Genomic DNA, 22,961 nt, shown 5'->3' with positions numbered 1-22,961 from the left:
AATCGGCAAAAACAAAACTGGCACAGGCATTTATCCCCCCCCAACTCTATTAAAAACCTGCTTTTATGATCATCTGGGTCTGTGTGTGGATAGATAACTAGCAATTGTTCAGCAGAAATGCATGTGGGAAAAAAAAAAAGGGAAATTCTTACATCTGCCTGGATGGAACCTACCATGAAAGAAATACTAGCGTTGCTATTGTCAGCTTCCAGAAAAACAAGAAGGTCATTCCCTGATTGTTATACTGATCCTATGGTTTCCTTACTTAGGAAGTAATTAATGTTAAACATGTATGCAGGACGACAGACTTTCCTAGCTGAATACCTCTTATTGGCTAGTGGGTGAACCCAAGGATCAGAATGATAGCTAGGGAACTAGTATATTCCTTGACAGGGGCAGCACAATCCAAACATACGTAGCTAGCACTCTTGAATAAATCCACCTGCAATGAATATAATGCAACATTAGATTCCAAAAATGTCTGTTTAAGTTTTTCATAATATTGTCATTTTTCATTCTCTGTAGTAATACAGTTCCGATATTACTGTCACTCCTGCTTTACCTGTTTCTGTTGTGGGTGAGTATACAAGGATGCAGAGATCTAACCATACGTGGCTATGACTAAGGCCAGGATTAGCCAAAATAAGTCAGCAGGCTTATGCCATTTACCCTGTTATTGCATTAAATAAATTTGTACCATGGATTCATTGAAGAGTACTGGATATTTATTTTGTAAAGGCTCCCAGAATAACACATGGGTGAGAGGTCCTAAAGGGTTAAAGTGGTTCTAAAGGCTGAAGATTTTTTTTTTACTTTCATGCATTTTATGCCGGCCCCCCTAATACTTACCTGAGCCCAATCTTAATCCAGTGATGTGCATGACTTTCCCAGCTCTCTGCATGTCTATGGATGCACACAGCCGGCTCTGTTTCAAGCATGCACGAGTGCCCCCATAGCAAGCCTTTAATTTGGGAGTAATAGTAGCAGACTGACTCCTCAGGGGCAAGCTCACCAGTCATGTACTTAAGCAACTCAAAATCAGGGTCTCTACAGCTGATGGCTCAAAATCTGCTAGGGTCATGAACAAACCAGATATAGAATCTGTTGGAGAGGGTATGGGAATGTGCTTGTATGAGCACAATCAGCAAAAAAACTTGGTGATTTGGGTCATAAAGTCTTGGTGAAAACCTCAGCTGAAAAGAAAGAGTGACAGGAGAAAGCATAGGGCAACATGACTCCAGACACTGGCACTATCGGTGTGTACACTGCAAGTAGCCCTGGAGCCATTAGAAGTAAGCATCTGTTACAGTAGGGCTGTCCCTCTGTTTCAAGCATCAGGCATGCTGCGACTGCATTGCAGGAAGGCAACATACTGGTTTAGCACACGAGGCAAAGTCTCATACAGTGGGGAAAATAATTATTTGATCCTCTGCAGACTTTGTAAGTTTGCCCACTTACAAAGAAATAAAGGGTCTATAATTTTTATCATAGGCGTATTTTAAATGATAGAGACAGAATATCAACCAAAAAAAAAAACAGGAAAAAAAAAAAAAAAAAAAATCGATACTAAAGACAGAATATCAACCAAAAATGCAGAAAAAAAACTTGATACAATTGATATAAATTGACTTGCAGTTTAGTGAGCAAAATAAGTATTTGATCCCCAAGCAAAACATGCCTTAGTACTTTCCTTGGCAGTATGTAGGATAGAAGGTTCTCATCCAAAATTTTACAATACACGGCCCCGTCCATTGGTTTCTCAATGCGGCAAAGTCGACCTTTAGCAGAAAAACAACCACAAAGCATAAAGTTTCCACCTTCGTGCTTGACTGTAGGGATGATGTTCTTAGGGTCATAGTCAGCATTTTCGTCCTCCAAACACGGCAAGTCGAGTTAATGTCAAAGAGCTCAATTTTGGTCTCATCTGACCACAGCACTTTCTCCCAATCCTTCTCTGAATTAATTAGATGTTCCCTGGCAAACTTCAGACAGGCCTGTACATGTGCCTTCTTGAGGAGGGGGACTTTAAGGGCACTGCAGGATTTCAATCCATGGAGGTGTATTGTGTTGTGTTACCAATGGTTTGTTTGGTGACTGTGGTCCCAACTACCTTGAGTTCATTCACAAGCTCCTCCTGTGTAGTTCTGGCTTATCTCTCACTATTCTGGTGATCATCCTTGCATGGGGCTCCAGACCGAGGGCAATTGATGGTTATTTTGTATTTTTTCCATTTGTGAATAATCACTCTAACAGTCTCCTCCTCACCAAATTTCTTGCTGGTGATCATGTAGCCCATTCCAGCCTTGTACAGTTCAATAATATTGTCCCTGACGTCCTTTGACAGCTCTTTGGTCTTGCCCATGGTGGTGAGGTTTGAATGGAAGAAAGGTTCTCTGGAAAGGTGTCATTTATATATAGAACAAGTTGTCGTTAGGAGCACCTTGTTAAAATTGACAGAACTAGTCTGTGTACCACATGAGCACATAGCCAGTCTGTGGGAGCCAGAATTATTGTTATTTGATAGGGGATCAAATACTTATTTTACTCACTGAGCTGCAACTCAATTTATAACATTTGTATCATGTGTTTTTTCTGGATTTTTGGTTGATATTCTGTCTCTATCATTCAAAATACACCTATGATAAAAATTATAGACCCTTCACCTCTTTGTAAGTGGGCAAACTTACAAAATCTGCAGCGGATCAAATAATAATGTTTGCCACTGTATATCCACAAAATCCAGACCGCTGGTAGCAGATTAGGGTCGGATGGCCATAAGTGACCAAAGTCATTGTAAATGAGAAGCAGAAAGAGAATGCAGATCAAAATTTGAATTGGCTCTTGCAAACAGAAGCAACAGTGGGGAGATACTTCCTCGATGCTGTAAGGCAGGCAAGAGTGACCATGGCACTCCACCAAGCAGATGACATTAGCACTCAGTCCAAAAGCATTAATTCCTGCTATGGAAAAACAGGGAATAATATTGCGCTGTGATCTGTGCAAAAAGGTAGCTCCTGGAGCTCAATCTGTCCGGCCTACTCACTGTGTTTTCAGAGATAGGGCAAGTGTTAGGGCAATGGCAGCAGCTTTGAACACGGAAAGCACTCTACCACTAACTTTTACCAGAACAAAGTCTTGAAAGACCCCATTTGGAACTCAGTGTCCGAAGTCCCTTCCACGTTAGCCTTGCACTTTTCAGCCCAGCAGGATCTAGATACAGAACATTAAAAACCAGGCTGAGGGCAGCTGTGCTGGATAGCTGCAATAGGATTGAAAACTCCAACAGTGATGTAGCAAAGAATCTTGACTGAAGAAAAAAATCCAAGAAAAAAAATTGCTAGCAAAAAGTAAGTTTAGCCCTTATTATAGTAGAGCTAGAGAAAAGGTGTCCATTCTGCTAGGACACTAGCTAGGTCCAGGAGGGTTCCCGTATTTAACTAACGGGAGATGGTATCATTCCTCCACTTTTGCTAACTGTGCCACTGAAGGGTTGCTATACTTAATGTCATGTCAATGTCAGGTGTTCTATGTTGGGAAGACCATACGACAGAAAACTGGCGATCACATCTATTAACTGGGCAATGGCAAGATACTTACCCCAGCTACTTGGTATATTGGGCTACATCACAGCTGACAGTACCGTTGTTCGCTTCTTCGTCCTTGAGGTCACCTCCCCTAATCCATGGGGTGGTGACTGGGACAGACGGATCCTTCAGTGGGTGACACTTTGGAATGAATGCTTGGGTGATACAACTCTTCCAGGCATCAACGAGATGCTATCTTCTAAACCTTTTTTGTGAAATATCGATGGTCTTCCGCTGGCAATCCCTTTCCTAGCACTCTTTTATATATTGTTTCATGGTCTAATTTATGTATAATTTTATGGATATACTGTACGTCTACTTATTATGGCCACTAACCAGGCTGTTACCATAGAAAGGATTCTATTTTTATGAGTACAGTTGATTTTTACTTTCCCTTACATCTCCAGTCATTTTGACTTATTCTATTGTCTCAATTATATTTTTGTAATGGTACGGATTTGTTTTTGTTATTTTTGTGCTTGGTTCTTTAAGTAGTTCTGGACTGTCTGGCTATTTGGTTTTCTCTTTCTTTACCCATCAGTGTGCTTGTCAGTTTGGACCGGCTAGGTGGCTGGGAAACTTCTCTCGGTTGGCAGGTATCTGATCTATGGAGGGGTGGGACTGTGAAGTGGCTTCTCCACCCACGACTCCTCCCACCCGCTGGCCTGGTTGGCTGCTGAGCAGGCTGTCCACCCTGTCTCTCTGCGTCCTTGGTTATAGGCACTGCACATTCACGGAGATGATGTCACATGCCAGCTAATTGTGACTGGCTGTGCAGAGCAGGATGGAGCAGCATTTAAGGGAGAGGCATGTCCGATGGAGGTGGACGGTATGTGGCAGGACTATACTTTATGGTGAGGCTTCATACAGATGCTAGCAGCAAAGATGCACGTCATTGCTGGTTTTTGAAACCTATTTTGGCATTTTTTGGCTCCTCTTTTTCCTTTACAGCGTTTTAGCCTGAGGCTTAATGTGGTTTTTACTTGTAAGCACCTGGTGCATACACACGGCAACCTGTCAACATTTTTTTTAAAGAGGCTTTGGCTTGTGACCACGCTGCTCTATCCACCTGCCATTTGGTTTACCATTCTATTTGCCTACTGGTAGACAGTTTTGGCTATACCTTAAAATATCTGGTGGTTTTCAGGACCCTGTTATTCATACTAGTTTACATTCTGGTGGTTGTGTTTGATTTTATAGTTTCTATTCTACCAACACTGCTCCCGTGTCCGCCTAGGTGAGGGTTGTGGATCCTTGTTTCTGCCTCTCTAGCTTGGGCAGTCTGTCTGGCACCCCTGGGTAAGATCTGGTACCCTCCATCTTAAAAGTCCTGAAAACATATTAATATGGTGTATTCACATATGTGGTTTGTGAAATATGTATTATTTGTATGCTTGATTTCTTCACAGAGATTTCTTGCTCCCCAAACTCCTGAAGAAGATGTGAATACCGTGAAACACGTTGAGAAATGCCAATTGCCGGCAGGTTCCTGATAGTTGTTACCTAAGAAATCTGTGAAAAAAACCATGTAATTTTTGTTGTACTGTGCTCAGCATAAATGAGTACACCCCTTTTGAAAAGTAAAATTTAATCAATATCTCAACGAACACTAACAATTTCTTAAATTTTGACAAAACTGAGTTCTATAGAACATTTGTTTAGCTCATTACATGAAAGTAAGGTTAATAATATAACTTAGATTACAAAATCTTCAGTTTTACTCAGATTAGTTGATGCAAAAATGAATACACCCCGCAACAAAAGCTACTACAATGTAGTATTTTGTATGACCTCCATGATTGTAAAGACAAGTCTTCTAGGCATGCAATGAACAAGTTGGCGACATATTGAAACATCTTTCTCCATTCTTCAAGAACGACCTCTTAGAGCCTGCATGCTGGATGGAGAGTGATGCTGAACTTGTCTCATCAGAATTCCCCATAGGTGTTTGATTGGGTTCAGATCAGGAGACATACTTGAATCACTTTCACCCTGTTGTTCTTCAAAAATGCAATAGTGGACTTAGATGTGCAGTTTGGATCACTGTCATGTTGGAAAAGTGCACAACGACAAAAGGGCATGGAGTGATGGTAGCATCTTCTCTTTCAATACAGAACAGTACATCTGTGAATTCATGATACCATCAATGAAATGCAGCTCCACGACACCAGCAGCACTCATGTAGCCCCACAGAAGGACACTGCCACCACCATGTTTCACTGTAAACAACATGCATATTTCTTTATACACCTCACCTTTGCGACGCCATACAGTTTTGAAGCCATCAGTTCCAAAAACATTTATCTTGGTCTCATCACTCCAGAGTACAGTGTTCCAGTAGTCTTTTTCAGCACGGGCCCTGGCAAATTCTAGGCGGGCTTTTTTTGTGCATGGGCTTTAGGAGAGGCTTCCTTCGTGGACGACACCCAGGCATGCCATTCCTCTGCAGTGTATGCAGTATTGTGTCAAGGGAAACAATCACCCCAGTTTGGCTATTTCTAAAGCTAACTGCAGTGAACTTGCATGGCAATTTTCAGCAACCCTTCTCATCTGAAGACGCTCCTGTTGAGATGTTAACTTCCGTAGATGACCTGGACATCTCTGTGAGATGGTTGCAGTTCCATCTTTGTTAAATTTTTGTATCGAGTTGCTACAGTATTCTGACTGATAAGTAAAGCTTTGCTGATCTTCTTGTAGCTTTCACCTTTCTTGTGAAAAAAAAATTATTTTCTTTCTCAGGCCTTCTGACCTTTCTCTTCCATGTGGTGCCATTGCTGACAGCATGAAATGGGAAGGGGTTTTCTTTGTTAAGTAACGCGCTTTTATAACCAACGGTCTGCTGGACACCTGTTTAATGAATAATTAGACTCACCTGTAGTTGAATTCTTGTTAATTAGGATTTTGTTGTCCAAAATTTAGTGTTGCTCCTAAGACTTTCATTGGGGTGTAATCATTTTTGCAACATGGGCTTGAATGAATCTGTTAGGAAAAATACTTTGTGTGTGCAAATTTACAAATCTTGTTTACAATCAATGGCCTGCATTTGTGGGGGTATTTTGTAGTATAGTGTCCCATAGAAAATGTTGATTCTGAAAGGAGAGTAAAGGGTTTTCTGACAAATCTGTTGGGGTGTACTCATTTATGCTGAGCACTGTATGTAATAAATATAAGAACTGCGTCTCAGTCTGCTGGGATCTCTAGCTTTTCTATGAGCATCCACATATACTCTAAATGTAGGACTTCTTTTAATGTATTTTTTGTAATAAAACTTTTGCATGATTTTATCTGATATGTTGTATATGATGTCCGTTACAGTACCATAAAAGCCATATTCCTCACAATCCTTCCTTTTTGATAGATTCTAGGATGTGGTACCTTAATTGTCTTTATTGACCCATTCTAAATTTGCAAAAAATAAAAGTTAGCCCTCATCATAGTAGAGCTGAAGAAAAGCTGTCCATCCTACTAGGATACTAGAAAACCCCCCCCCCCCAAAAAAAAAAACACAAGACATGCTGGTAGTAGGAGGGGTGATCTTGGACTTCTTGGAGCTTCTTGTTTGCCAGTGTCCAGGCAGCAGTATAACCTGAAGGTTACAAAAAAACCCAAAAAACAAAACCTTGTACTTTTTAAAGAACATTACACATTCCCATTTAAACCTTTTTATGGGTCAGTACCCATTCTCTGATCGCAGAATTGTTGAAGTTGAAGCAATAAGTTCAGTGTTATTGATGAGAGGTACAAGGAGGAAAAGTTTGATCTAGTGAGTGGAATGCTTTTTTACTTCAAGATTAGTCACTTCATAGCTTCATACCTTAGAAGTTTCTGTTTTTGTTTAGTTGTTAGGGATTTTAAAAACTCCACTTCTGGGTCATCTTCTTCCTCTGCATCACTGACTACATAGACCTATAAAGGAAGAAGATATTTGGCTATAAACAAATTATAAAAATAGATCAAAGCAAATGCAGCATCAAAAGATTAGCTACCGAGTTTGACTGTTTATTCCAATCAAGAACTTCAAACAGATTGGTAAAATGGAGCTTAATATCAAAAAAGATATTTTGGTATTTGTTGGTATTTTTGAAACGTTCTAACCGCTACAGCCCCGGGCAATAAGATAATGGGACCTCCTGGGTCTCCACCTACACTAAAGCCAAAAACCATACAACACCCCACCTACATATTGAAGCTCAGCTCCATATAATAGGGCATTAAAATATTAAAAATAATATCAGCACAGCTGAAAGCTGGCTTCTTCTCCTCTCCCTCCTGCTGGCTTCAGAGAGAAGAGCCATACAGGGGATAGGTTCCAGTAATTCCTCCCCCCACCCTGTCATGCTGATCCCCCCTCAATGTGCACCGTTTTCCTCTGCTGCTCAGGCTCCACTGTGTGCCCCTACCCCCGTAGTGTTGCCGGCTTACCCAACAGCAGCTGAAAGCACTCAATAGGATCCTACTTCAGGATGGAGAGTGGAGGAAGGGTCTGGTAAATATGTCACATTTACCAGGCCCCACCTTTCCTGAATGAACACAAGGAGTGATCAGTTCCAATCACTCACTGTGTTCATTCACAACAGAAGCTTAGTAAACTGTGGGGTTATTTTTGGTGGGGGGGCCATCTCAGGTTGGCTGTATGGGGCCCTGTGGCTTCTAACAGCAGCCCTGTTGCCCAATGCCGACTGTGACCAAACAACTCTTAGTTGTCATTCTGTAACTCAAACAACTGTCTTAGTTTCATCAGTCCAAAGCACATTGTTCCAGAAGGCATACCTCATATGCAGGATAAATTCGTGCACACAAAAAGAGAAAAGGGAAATTAAAATTTATTATAAAGACAATTGGCAACTCAGATAGGGTTGGGATAAAAAGATTAGATTAGCTTGAAAAAGCAGCACAGCTGACAATACATTTGCAGTGCATATGCTCAGGAAACACGTCTCAGATCCGGAGCTGTCATCATCACGTCTCACGTTGCGCTCCATGAGCGTTCCAGCCCTCGGTTCGGGATCCTCTCCATCTACAACTGGCCGATATAAATGCTGATACACCGTAGATACCTCCCTTGGGATGGATATTGATGGGCCTTTTTATCCCAATCCTATGTGAGTTGCCAATTGTCTGTTATAATAAATTCATACTGTAAGCATCTACACTTTGAGGCGCCTCTTTCCCTTTTCTCTTTTGTGTACTCTAGAACCTGCTTCAAGTTCACCGCTGAGGTAACCATCAGTGTTTGGACTGTTTTAACACTAGGACTATCTATTCCATTACATAATGGCAAAATATAATCAGTATGCAATCATTTTGTTGACTATTTTAGCTGGAAATTGATTATGTCATTATTGTTATACAGGACTATTTCCCGTTTTATTGCTCATTTTATAGGATAGTGTATTACACGAGAACACTAGTCTTGCACCAGATGTGTCTTTTATATAGGATAAATTTGTGCAAACTCTGACTATTTATACATGCGCTGTTGCAAGAGTTGCCCGCTGATCCTGCAATTAAGATTTGGGCTTGTTGGAGCCTTTTTTTAGCATCAAATGTTTAGCAATTGGGCTGAATTCGCTGGGCCAGCCAATCCTGCGCAAATTAACAGCTGTTTGAAATCTATACCACTTTAGATTAATTTCTCTACAGTGGAAGGATTTTCTTGAAATTTGGCAATCTTTAAATCTCATAGGCACCAGACTCATAGCCATTCACTGCAACCTTCTTTCTGAAGGCCTTTTGATCTTGATTCAATAACATGTCAATAGCAAAGAGAACACCAATGCTCCTGTGCAATTCCAGTATGAACTAGCACTTAAAGGCAGGTTTCAATGTGAAATATTAGTATTCAGAAATCCATATTTATTAAAATGTAAAAAAAAATTGTTTTGAACATCTTAAAAAGTATAGATTTCCTTTAAGTACAGCTGCAAGGTAAAGGCACAATAACCTGCTCCATGCCCACAACAATGTACACTTATTACTGAACAGGAAAGCCATAAAACCACCACAGAGTACCCTGAGAAGTGAATCTTCTCTTGAAGTATAGACAATAACCACACTTACAAAAAGCTGCTTTCATCGTACATACATGGGGGGAGGCAAGTTCTGAGACCATCAACTGGCAGCATTGCTGTGTCTGGCTGCCTTTACTCTCTGCTTGACTGTAAGTCACCAACATATGGAATAAAGCACCAACATAATCTGGTCTTACAAAAAAACCTCCAAGCATTTTGCTTAAGGTAAAACTAAGAAACTGACACTTACACTGAATAGCAGGCAAGTCTAAGTGACAAATTCCAGTTCTTGTAGAGTGCTTGAGGTGCCCCTGAAACCTTGCATACATTCACATGGAAACAGCAACTAGATACTGTGGCCTCTGGCTTACCCCCTTTTGCCTCTAAATTCTCTATACTGGACTATCCCTGTGATAAGCAATAATGAACCAATAAAGAAGCACCGGAGGGAGCAGGCCAAAGAACATAGGAGCTAGATGCTGTAAGGAGGAGATCTCATACCCTCTGGGTATGGGATCTTCTTGGGTGACAAAGAGATGGAAAAAGACAAAAGTGTTCCATCTGAGGTGTCTGCTATTTAATGTAAATTACTGCCAAAAAAATACTTGTTTACTTGAGTTAGAATAAAAACTTATTTTTTGCAAGACAGGAAAACAATAATTTTTGGTCTTGCCAAAATTCCTGTTTCCTTGTAACTTTCTAAAACCATAGTATCACCTTTCCCAGATATCTGCTATGAATCACAAAACACCTCCTCTCTATGTAACAGAGATGAGGAGAGGAGAATGAATGCATTTAAAGTGCAAGTCAGGAGAGCAGCCTAGGTTGCTCCTCCATAAGTATAGTGCAGTGAATCGGTGTCACCCTAAGCACTGCTTCACACTTTATGCGACTTTGAAATTGCGCTACTTCACTTGAAGTTTCAAAGCCACAGATCAGTGAGATTTGTACCTTTGATTTCACTGCGGCTTGCGACTTCATTTATCAGAAGTCAATGCAAGTCACAATGAAATCGGAAAAAAAGTAAAAGTAATACAGGAACTATTTTTGAAATTGCGTTACTTCAAATTGCACTGATTAAGACAGTGCCATAGAAATACATTAGATGTGACTTCAGGTGCGATTTATAAATCACATGTCGCCCTTGAAGTCACACGGGTTTGAACCAGGGCTAAGACAGGAAGTGTGGTACTGACAGGATCACAAGGTTACAATAAAAAGGAAAAAGAAAACTAAAGTGGTTCTAAAGCTTCAAGGTTTTTATTACCTTAATGCATACTATGCACTAAAGTATAAAACCTTCTTTGTCTAAGACTCCCCCCTCACACCCTCTTATACTTACCTGAGCTGATGTCTATCCAGTGCGGTGCAGGAGAGCTGCAGCTCTCCAAGCTCTGTCCCTCTTCACTGGGCAGATTGATAGCAGTGGGAGCCATTGGTTCCCAAGTCTGTCAATCAAATCCAGAGAGGAGGGAGCTATCTCCAAGTCTGTCAATCAAATCCAGTGGAGGAGGAAGGGGGTGGCACAGAGTAAGTAAATATAATATGTGTATTATTTTAATAAAAAAAAAGAAAAAAAACAGAAAACAGAAGTTTTATTATCCCTTTAAGCGGTCACCTCTAATGTCTAACACACTGCAATGAATTACATTTTTGTCTTCAGATTTGCTTTGAGATTGTCATACATTTTCCAATCCAGGGGCGGACTGACAACTCATGGGGCCCCCGGACAATAGGGGATCATGGGGTACCCTGTGTCCTTGCCCAAACTCAAAAAAGCCTATGAAAAAGGTACCTGGGGCATCTCATGGTGCCCCCTACTGACCCCGGGCCCTCGGGCAGTGCCCGAGTTTCCAAATGGTCAGTCCGCCCCTGTTCCAAGCAGATTGTACAATCCTCTTTAGAGTTACTAATACTGTGCAATAGTATGCCTTCCTAAACAATCCATCTATATCCAGTAAGACAGGTGCAAAGACTGTACAATCAGAAAGTAATGTGTAAAGTCTAAGGGACTTTTGTGATTTTATGTAGGCCCACCCAATCACTCTTGCTGTGGCTATGACATCTACTGGGGAAAATACAACCATATATTTGTATGTTATTCTTAAATATCCCACTCACATTTAGATGACATGAGATGGTATTAATCAACCTTGAAACAATAAAGGAAAGGAAAAGAAAGAAAGAAAAAAAAAAAAAAAAAATGGATTGTGGATTATGTAGCCATTACAAGACAGATGTATCAAAAATCGTACTATAGACATGGCTGCAGTAACAGCAACTGTTCTTTTTGACACCTTAAAAAAAAGGCAGCTACAGGCTCTATCAACGCAAATAACCCCATAATAATTTTGCACACTTTTTCCAGAAGAGATGGCAAAAGTAGCAAAATGGTGAAAAAAAAGTAGACTTTGTTTATGCAATATAACAGCTCAGTTGTTAGCATGAATTCTCTATTTCAAACATTCAACAGCCATAAAAGCCTTCTGTACAGCAGAGGGACAATGTAATGTGCAAGCAGAGCACAATAAAATGGACAAGATACAAAACATGAATATAGAGTGAAAGTAATACATTGCACTAAGTTTAATATCCCTGTCCTTTACAAAGTGTTCTAATGTGTTGCAGTTTGTGCCCATGCAGTGCTTTGTCTGTCTTCAAAGGCTCTTGACAAATCCATCACTAAAGTGGCTTGCGAACAGATTGCTCAGGAAAAAAGCTTTATGGAGTGGTCATCAGGCAGCTCCAGCATTACACTTAGGTGTGTTGTTGCTGTGGAGATAGCTGCCTTTTATTATGAATATTCAATTACAGCAATCTCTGTGTGTCGGGATGATACAAAGCCTAATGCACCCAGTTTTTTTTTTTTTTTGTAATCCCGGCATCAAGTCAATGTGGAGCATAGCCGATCACCAATGTGTCCATTTAGAAACAAATTCTTTCTATTGTTCCTATTCAAAGCCTCTCCGGGCTCAGCCAGTAGGTATCAGGAAAAGAACACTGTATTTCGGGAAAGAACAATGTATTTCAGGATGACAGCCATCCCCTAGGTTGGCACTTACTTGGAGAAATGCTGTTCAATTTATGCAAGATGAAATTAAAAAAAAATGTTTTGTATACTTCCTTGATATAGAAGGTATATAATAAAAAAAAAAAAATCTTCCGCCAACATAAGCCATTTTAATGTTCTTTTACTGCCTTACGAATGCTAAGTAGCAATTTTCAAGTAATCGCATGTAAATTTATAGATATTTTCAGCTTACTGATAAAATAAATAAATAAAAAAGATCATTACCTGCGATGGATCATTTACGGTCAGGTTTCTTCCCAGTACATTTTGTTTCAGAGCAAACCCACTGTTTCTCATCTCCGCCATTAACTCCGAGGGGTGCATTGATGGTCCTGTGAAGAGGAATTTTGGTTTGAATGCATCACTGATATCTACCTATCTTTATTCTGACTCCGCGGTAGGAATGTGTTTGAAGCTTTGTTAAGTCAAATCGCAGCTAAATCAACTCAATAATCTTCTGCTGGGAAAAGCATCGGATATGATTTTCTAAAACAGCAACCAGGAGATTCGGAATACAGTATAATTGCATTTGTGTTAAAGCGAGGAGCCGGATTCTCCTCTTATGTAACTTACTAATGCTTGGTGTATTGTAGAGGATTCTCATTACAGGACAACGGTGGAAGGGGTCCTGGTGTTCCCTAGACTAAGCAACGAGCTTCTTGGCAGCTTACCATCCAGTACAAAGCAACCACACCAGAAAAATATGCGACTGCCAGCTAGAAACTTTCATGTTCGCAGCACAATACAGTGGTGGAATATGGGCCATACTTAAAATCCAGCTACTTGGAATGATCATTATTCCACTTAAAGGCTGGCACCCACAGCTCACTTCACGATTGGCAAGACGTAAATTTGTGCCACTCACAAATGCCCTTTAAATGCTCATTTCATACTTGTTATCCCTGCAGTGAAGGCCATTATGAATGTACGGGAAAAATTTCTGCTTATTGAAATAATTACAATAGGTTTAAAAGGCACAGGCCTTGGCAGCTTAGTTTGCCATCAGACTAAAGCATATGAGAATAACAGGCAACATAGGAACAGTGAAACACATAGGGGAAGGAACAGAGCTCTGACTGGTACATTAATAGACACAGTTAACCTCCAAAATTGATCGGTCGTCATTTCTAAATCCTAGCCATTACCGTGCCACAATTTTAACACGAAGAGGGTAGAGATGACTGTTAAAGAGGAACTCCAAGAACATAAACACAAATGTCATTTAATTCACATATTCCAAAGTCTTGGAAACATTTTTTCCTCAGCTAGAGAAATTACTTACAGGGTAATGCCACTTTTGTAGGAAAAAAATAGCAAATAAAAAAAAAAAAAAAATATAGATAGAGAGATAGAGAGAGAGAGAGAGAAGAGAGAGGAGAGAGTCACACAAGTCATATTGTAATTGAATGTTATTAAATTGACCATTCCTTCTCAATCTGCAACACTGTAATTTTCTTTAAAATGCAATGTAATGTAGCAACCTGGAGGTGCTCTATACAGAATGTGTACAGAATACCCCCCAGAAATGTCATTTCCTGCTTGTGCGATTGGCTCACGGATTTTCCCAGAAGTCTGCACGAAGATACAAGTAGAATTTGAGCACCCCCTGCAACAAAAATTTCATTTTTGGTGAGATACTCACAAAGGAAAAAAATCATGCCAAAAAGGAAAGCTGGCCTTGCCACTTTCCTCAGAGCCCTTTCGGTGCAGCAGCAGATAGATAATTATAAAGACACTTCCATACAATGGAAGTGTAGTAGTCACTCTGTACATGGACACACACAAACAGCTATTTTGTCAGAATAACTAAAAGGTAGGAAGCTGCAACAAAGTTTGTTAAAATCCTTACAAAGGACATTGATGACCCAGGAGGTTAATATTTTTTCTCAGCAAAAGTGGAGTTACTCATAATTAGCAGGTAAAGTTTTAGTAACTTACAGCCTATCTGCATTGTAGATAGTGATGGTTAAAAAAGTTTGAGAGAAATGTCCAGCTTCTGGAATGTGTCCAAATAGGGTGTGAACTTTTTAATAGTTTAGAAGAGGTGGGGAATTAGTATAGTTTCAACCATTTATATGAGCAAATATGATCAGATTTCGGTTTTCTTTGTTTTATGTTGTATAAATAGAAGCTGCTGCCATGTGCTAGATAGCTACGCTGATGAATCGGTGAAAGGTACGCTCTGACCATTGATTTAGGAAATAGCAATGCGTGGCATGCCTACTGCAAGAGGAATCCTTGACTGGACTGCTGCTGAATTGCTATTTCTGTAACCAATTTGCTATAATTACCAATATTTTCCTATGTAAAAAAAGAGACGTACATTTCACTCTTTCAAATGTATGTTATGACAGGTTAGCTGTACCTTAAATGGTGTGAACTAAACCTGCATAAATTACTTATCATTTGTATGCCATACTTGGGTTTTACATCTTAGATTTTAAAATGTTTTAAAATAACCCTGCTACTTCAAAGAAATCATTACTGAAAGAATATCAGCTGACCTCCCCTTCGGCTGTCATGTTGATCCATTTGCTTTAATACTTAAATGAAATAACCCAAAATAGTAATGCAGACCAGGAACTCTAGTCTTTGGTGACAACACAAGTGTTCCAAATCAGAATTACTATATCAACATGAAAGCAATTAAACTGGCTTTTGCAGATGGTGAAGTAATAGTCTAAAGGCCAAAGTTAAATTTTTGGAAAAAAAAAAAAATGATTTGCAGGTTAAAAAAAAAACCAAACAAAACAAAAAAAAACAAAACGTGCATTTATTATTTTTTTGTTTTATGGAGCATGCAAAGCAAGCTATTGCAGACTCTCAGGATAGCTGTCTGCCCATACCTCATATGGCACAGGCAGAGCAGGAAAATCAATTGACTACGGGAGCCCTCACCAGCACTCTCGTAGTGCATGGAGAACTACAAGCCATCAGCCACAATGGCTGACGGTACCTGAAGTCCACCCATTCACAGGAAACTGTGAATGAATGACCTGGCCTTGTGGCTAGAGCCCTACATTGCCACGCTGTTTTTTAACTTGTGACAGTGGGTGCGGGGAGAGGATCCCTTGCCCGTTGTAGCAGAGAAGGGGGGGGGGCCAGGGGGAGAGGATGCAGATGCTGGAACATGGTATATGTTCCACTCTAAAAACAGGTGGAACATGTAACGTGTTCCAAAGGTTAATTTATCCTTTAACCAGTTGGCGCTGGCCACACATATATACACGGCCACTCAGCAGGTGGGCCTTAATGCCCAGTGGTCGCATATATACGGCCCTATATAAAGCACGGTAACCGGCGGTGATCAGTAAGCTCCTGATCCATACTTGGAATTGGGATCATTCCGATCATGTGCCCGCTGTGGTAACCAATTACAGCGGTCACATGACCTGAATGTCCACCTTCGTCTCCCGGCATCTAGAAGCTCTTAAAAGGGCCGGGAGGCATCAGCGCAAAAATGGTTAAATATTTCATATACTGCTCTAGGTGAGATGAGGCTGCACGCTCCACAATTACATTTCAGGTGCTGGCTTGGTGCCTCTCCAAGAAAACAATCAATTGTATTAGCAACAGGAATGCTGCACAACGAGAAGCAAAATAATCTTCCCTTATTAAAGTAGCCAGCAGAAACAAATTCTATTCTGACATGTTTCGTGCTAGGTGTAACGTACATGTAAGATTTGAGTAGCTGAGATATGACATAAATATAAAGATTTGAGTAGCTGAGATGTGATCTGTAGAAAATATGACAGTGTAGGTTTAGCTCATTCCATGGTAATATGTGTTCAGAGTTCAGAGACAGATGGTCACCAATTAGCATCTGAAGGGACAGAGCTTCCTCTGGAAGGAGGTAACACCGGGGTGCCAATAAAATTTGTCACCTACATATTAGACATTTCGGCTTTACAGACAACGGGGGGGGGGGGGGGGGGGTACCAAGAGAGGGCTCCAAGGTGTCTGTCGAGCTTTAAAGTATATCACAGATCAAAGGAATAGATTTGATCTCTAATAAAAGCTAAAATATTAGTTGCAGAGAGATGAAAATACTTCCTTCTGATTGGGCACTCTGTGGGCTACATCTGCATGTAAAAACCGTATTTGTGGCCTATGTAGAATACCAGAAAAATGCAGGAAATGGTTATGTGGCGCCGAATTGCGACAGCTGAACAGTGATTGGTACTGTCGCGCTCAGACTGATGCACTGGTGTCGGAAATTCAATCCCTGACTTGGTGATTCAAACCGTTCCTGGTCCAATCGACTTTGGGCATTTCAACCCCCCAGGGTTGATTAGCCAAGGGCTCGTGTCCAGCCCACGTCCATATTCCCATAAATTGAGGACTTGAGATATGGGCGTTGTGATTCGTATGGAGCCCGTCCTTATTGACTGACGGATCGTGGACTTTCTCTGACTTGCTCCAGTCGCAGGATAAATCTTGGTAAAAGTTTTATTTCTGTTTTTTATTCCCTTTTATTTTATAGTCAATAGCCAATTGTGTGTCTTCTTGTATTTGTTGTATTTTCTGTAACTTTTTATACTTTATACATATTTTATGCACTGCACACTTTGGGATATTAAATCATAAAATTAATAAGTGACTTCTGTATATTTAAGCGAGCTCATATCTCCGGAGAGATTACATTGTATGTGATTGTGTGTGTCTATTTGCTCGGTCAAGTTCATTGCCTATCTGTATGCAATTGCACTGCGTGTTGGCAGATTGCGTGCAGATTGTAAACGTAGATCTGCCAGACAGAGATCTGTGTGTGTGTGGTGTCCCAGCAGGCCAGTAAAACTGTTGGGTGGTGGCAAGCTATCGTTTGTGGTGTGTCTGGTGTGGGGGTGTGTGGACAGTGGAAGAGTGATTAACACCGGGGTTCTAGCTTGTAGGATAGCTGGAGGAATCCTAGAAGGGTGTGCCAATTGCTAGGCTGCTCCTCAACCCTAATTAGTGCACCAGATTGCATGTAAGATTTGTGTCTGCCCCTGTGTGGTCGGCCGGCTGGATTGGAGTGGAGTCTCCCTCCAGTGGTGGCCAAGAGGTAGTGCGGGCTGTGAAAGTATATCACGGCTGGTGTTATATACTTACATATATATTCAAAGTTAAGTCCCCCTTATTCCCTCTTACCCCAAGTCACGGCCGCACGTGCGCGCCTCGGTTAGCTAGTCGCTGTGGGGGAACCGTGACAAAAGACATAGCTCTTTTTCAAATATTCTTTGAGGAAGCGCTGTGCCTAGCACACAACACATGAGAATAAAACTTGTTCCTGCTGGTTTATGACATTCCTGCTGCTAATACAATACAGCCCTGGCCAAAAGTTTTGAGAATTAACCCAAATATTAATTTTCACAAAGTCTGTTGCTTCAGTGTTTTTAGATCTATTTGTCAGATGTTACTATGGTATACTGAAGTATAATTACAAGCATTTCATAAGTGTCAAAGGCTTTTATTGACAATCACATTAAGTTTATGCAATGAGTCAATATTTGCAATGTTAACCCTTCTTTTTCAAGGCCTCTGCAATTCGCCCTGGCATGCTGTCAATGAACTTTTGGGCCACATCGTGACCGATGGCAGCCCATTCTTGCATAATCAATGCTTGGAGTTTGTCAGAATTTGTGGAGGGGGGGGGGGGTTGTTCACCTATCTCTTGAGGATTGACCAAAAGTTCTCAATGGGGTCTGGGGAGTTTCCTGGCCATGGACCCAAAATTTTCGATGTTCTCTTCCCCAAGCCACTTTGTTATCACTTTTGCCTTATGGCAAGATGCCCCATTATGATGAAAAAGGCATTGTTCATTACTAAACTGTTCTTGGATGGTTGGCAGAAGTTGCTCTCAGAGGATGTTTTTGAACCATTCTTTATTCATGGCTGTGTTCTTAGGCAAAATTGTGGGTGAGCCCACTCCCTTTGCTGAGGAGCAACCCCACACATGAATGGTCTCAGGATACTTTACTGTTGGCATAACACAGGACTGATGGTAGAGCTCACCTTTTCTTCACTGGACAAGACTTCTAACTCACTGTACATGCAGATGCACTCACACCGGTCTGCTGCTATTCCTGAGCAAGCTCGGAACTGGTGGTGCCCTGATCCTGCAGCTGAATCAACTTTAGGAGACGGTACTGGTGCTTGCTGGACTTTCTTGGGCACCCTGAAGCCTTCTTCACAACAATTGAACCTCTCTCCTTGAAGTTCTTGATGATCCAATAAATGGTTGTTTTAGGTGCAATTTTAGTAGCAGCAATATCCTTGCTTATGAATCCTTTTTTGTGCAAAGCAATGATGACTGCACACATTTCCTTGCATGTAAATAAACATTTGTGTCATTCTCAAAAAGTTTGGCCAGGGCTGTTTATATCGGTCTTAGTTTTCTCTTTCTGGGTATTGGTTTCTTTTCACACAAGTTTATGTAAGCATTTGTGTTATGTTCCACATCACTATGCTCTCTGCCGAGGAGAACCTGCTGATCTCAGGTGCAAACAACACAGACTGCTAAACTGAACCTGACTTGAAGTGCCATCACTATCCCTCTACAAAACAGTGATTGTGCATCAACTGCCAATACTTTGTATGAGCAGTAGAAAGGGACAGGGGCTGCACATAGTTTCAAGATTATATATAAGAGAGATATACATTATATTGCCAAAAGTATTGGGACACCCTTTCAAATGAATGGATGCAGGTGTTCCAATCACCTCCATGGCCACAGGTGTATAAAATCAAGTACCTAGGCATGCAGACTGCTGCTACAAACATTTGTGAAAGAATGGGTCGCTCCCAAGAGCTCAGTGAATTGAAGTGTGGTACCGTGATAGGTTGCCACTTCTGCAAAAAGTCCATCCGTGAAATTTCCTTGCTACTAAATATTTCACAGTCAACTGTTAGTAGTATTATAACAAAGTGGGAGCAACTGGGAACAACAGCAACTCAGCCACGAAGTAGAAGGTCACATAAAATGAGAGAGCAGGGTCAATGCATGCAGCAGCACACTGTGCACAGAATTCGCCAACTGTCTGCAGAGTCGATAGCTAAAGACCTCCAAGCTTCCTGTGGCCTTCAGATTAGCACAACAACAGTGTATAGAGAGCTTCATGGAATGGGTTTCCATGGGCAAGCAGCTGCATCCAAGCCTTACATCACCAAGTGCAATGCAAAGCGTTGGATGCAGTAGTGTAAAGCACGTTGCCACTGGACTCTAGAGCAGTGGAGACATGTTCTCTGGAGTGAAGAATCATGCTTCTCTGTCTGGCAATCCGATGGACGCATCTGGGTTTGGCGGTTGCCAGGAGAACAAATACTTCCTTGACTGCATTCAGCCAAGTGTACATACATGGATGAGCGAGTTTGGGGTGGAGGAACTGACCTGCACAGAGTCCTGATCTCAATCTGATAGAACAACTTTGGGATAAATTAGAGCGGAGGCTGCGAGCCAGGCCTTCTCGTCCGACATCAGTGCCTGACATCACAAATGTGCTTCTGGAGGAATGGTCAAGCATTCCCATAGACACACTCCTAAACCTTGTGGACAGCCTTCCCAGAAGAGCTGAAGCGGTCATAGCTGCAAAGGGTGGGCCAACTCAATATTCACCCGACAGACTAAGACTGGGATGCCATTAAAGTTCATGAGTAAAGGCCAGTGTCCCAATACTTCTGGCAATATAGTGTACATAGAGATATATATATATATATATAGAATTTTAATTGATTTCAGTATCTAGCCTTATACCAGTTCCCCATTGTTAAAGAACAACCTACACATTGCATAGAAAGTATTGGTAACATGACCTCTATAAGATGATGTATATGATTATGAAACTTCTGCATAAGGGGGTTTACAATTGAAGTTATAATATATCAGGTTCACCATCTCTAGTGCTAAAACACATTCGATTTTCAAGTAAGGTCAAAGAGAACGTATCTGAATTCTTACAAAAAACTCATTATCTGGATCTACTAGAAGTAAAGAACATCAGTCAGTTGAAGGGTCAGGGACTGTGTACAATGCATCTTAGCGTCATTGTACCTTCCACCATCTTTCATTTTCTTTGCTACTGTTGCGTGTAGGCTATTGGCAGACACTGCCTTCCTTTTCATAGACTTACTGCCGGCTCCCTATACATTCACCTGACATCTGTAGAGCAGAAAGAATACAGGACCGTTGTATGTACCAGCTCTTCGAGAACACAGAATTGCCATAGTTTCTGAAGCTTCTGAATTTCCAAAGACCAAGCCACCATGTAGAGATACCTAGCAAATCTTTTTCATCATTGCAGCCTTGGATTTGAGCATCTCCATGAAGCCAGGCTGGCGGCGTCAAGAGGGACCCTCCCCTGACTCCTCATGCTGTTGGGTGGTGACCTTAACCATAGTCGCGTGTATTTTTAGACCTACCCTAGCGTTTTTACGTGCTTTGTTTCGTTCTCTGTTATGTTATCAAAAAGAACCATTTTGACTAGATATTTAAAAAAAATATCTATAAGAGCCAACAGAGGTGACAAGGAGAAAAAAAAAAAAAAAAAAAAATCAATCCAGGTTCATACATTTCTCTGAACACAAACGCTGTATTTCACACTGCTAAATGTAGTCGGGTCCATGTTGTTTTAGGTGGAAATTAATTCACACAGAAAGCTTACAAAGGGCCACAGGTTGGTAGCATACGGTGTAGGATATGGGTCTCAAAGTGGGTCAAAGTAAAAAATGGTAATCCTGGAAGACTATATAAAACAGAAATTACAATTTATTCATAAATCTCCACACATGGTTTTAGAGACCACGGAATCTGTTACATCTTAATCCAGCCATAGATATCTTACCAGAGGTGGATGTAAAGATATTATTATAAATACTAAACAATGTCTTGACTACCCAACAGATATGTAAGCTGAAATTGCATAAGCATGGATGTGTGTTTGGCTGTGTGCAGTTCAACCACCCATAACATTACTATTATACCAGGGTACCAATAATCCATGGACTGGGCAGGTCTGTTGTTAACTACCAACTTCATGCCAATAATAATGGGGTCTTTTCAAAAAGTGAGTGAGAAACTCTGCTATCCCCTATAACACTCAGATCCTTCCTTTTGATTGCCATGGCTTGACAAGAACCATTTAGGATCCTTTATTAAAGTTACATCTGTTCTAAGCAGTATAGTCCAGATGTCCATAAACTTTACAAAGTTTTCCTGGGACAGCAATAGTGATGAGCTCAGGTGTGTTCAGATCTTAGTCTGCAGCTATGTGAGCGAGGGTACCAGGAAGCCATCACTGTACTGGGCCAATCATAAGCGGACAAATCATCCCCCATCCTGCAGTCATACTCATCTTGTAAATGTGCAGCTGCAAGCAGGGAATGCCTCAGCTGCTTATGATAGGTCCAATACAGGTGACAACTTCCTGGCCGGCTTGTTCGGATGGGTTCGGATTAGGATCTGAACCAGCCTGAGCTCATCCCTAGACAGTAAGAGGAAAACAGAACACACACAAAAAAAAAAAAGAAAATCATGTGAAAATATTGGAGTCCATGTTGGCTAGTTATTTGAAAGCTAACACAGGATTCCAGTGCTGCAAATATGCAAAGCTAGAACTAGAGGAAGATTACATTAACAACAAGTTGTACACTTACATACTTTATATAAAAAAAAAAAATGAATACCTTTAAAGCTAAACTCCAGGCAAACATCTAAAAACACAGATGAAATGTATGCAAAGGAGCTGCTTCACTTACTAAAAGATGTGTTTTTATCAATTAAGTAAGAAAAACAGTGATGTAACCTCCCTACCCCCCGAGATGTGTTCATTGATTTCTTTTACACCTTCCCGAAGTCCAGCTTTAAAGACTAGAAAAGCCTTGTTGGTTTATGCACAGAAAAGAAACAAAGATACACAAATCTGGACCCTTAACTAGCAGATTAGGAAAGTCAGAAGTCCTTATCTACATACTTGTTCCCGACTCAAACTGCTGAGGTCACAGATGTCAGAATTACAGCCAATCAACTAGCAGAAGATAGGTCAGCAATGGCAAATTCCATGTTTCCCTAGTCAGAAAAGCAGTCTATATGTGCAACACTCACTGTAACAATAGAGAGATGAAGTCATCAATAACCCCCTGGTTAGACTTAAAATGCTCATGACAAAGAAAGTCCTGGGATAAATAGAATCTATACTAGTGGTTATTGGCACCACATTCAGGAGAAAATAAAAGATCTTTAAGGCAACCAGAGTCAATAGAAAAAAAACGTGAATGTTTCTGTGCTAAACAGTGGTAAATGTTAAATGTCAGAAATGACTT

General features: G+C 40.8%; 1 protein-coding gene across 1 annotated transcript in view; it reads right to left on the bottom strand.

The window, feature by feature from the left end:
- The window catches only part of CIRSR (corepressor of RBPJ and splicing regulator), a 65,130-nt gene that overhangs the window by 12,204 nt on the left and 29,965 nt on the right, over positions 1–22,961 (bottom strand). The window contains 2 exon segments of the mRNA XM_089690482.1: positions 7,399–7,490; positions 12,891–12,997. Of these exon segments, the coding sequence (XP_089546608.1) occupies positions 7,399–7,490; positions 12,891–12,997 (199 nt within the window).

Source organism: Staurois parvus, unplaced genomic scaffold, assembly GCF_062004578.1.
Source record: "Staurois parvus isolate SC_StPar_1 unplaced genomic scaffold, SC_StPar_1.0 ptg000530l, whole genome shotgun sequence".
Classification (NCBI taxonomy): Eukaryota; Metazoa; Chordata; class Amphibia; order Anura; family Ranidae; genus Staurois; species Staurois parvus.
Note: the sequence above shows the minus strand (reverse complement) of the source record. Positions and strands in the feature narration are given on the sequence as shown.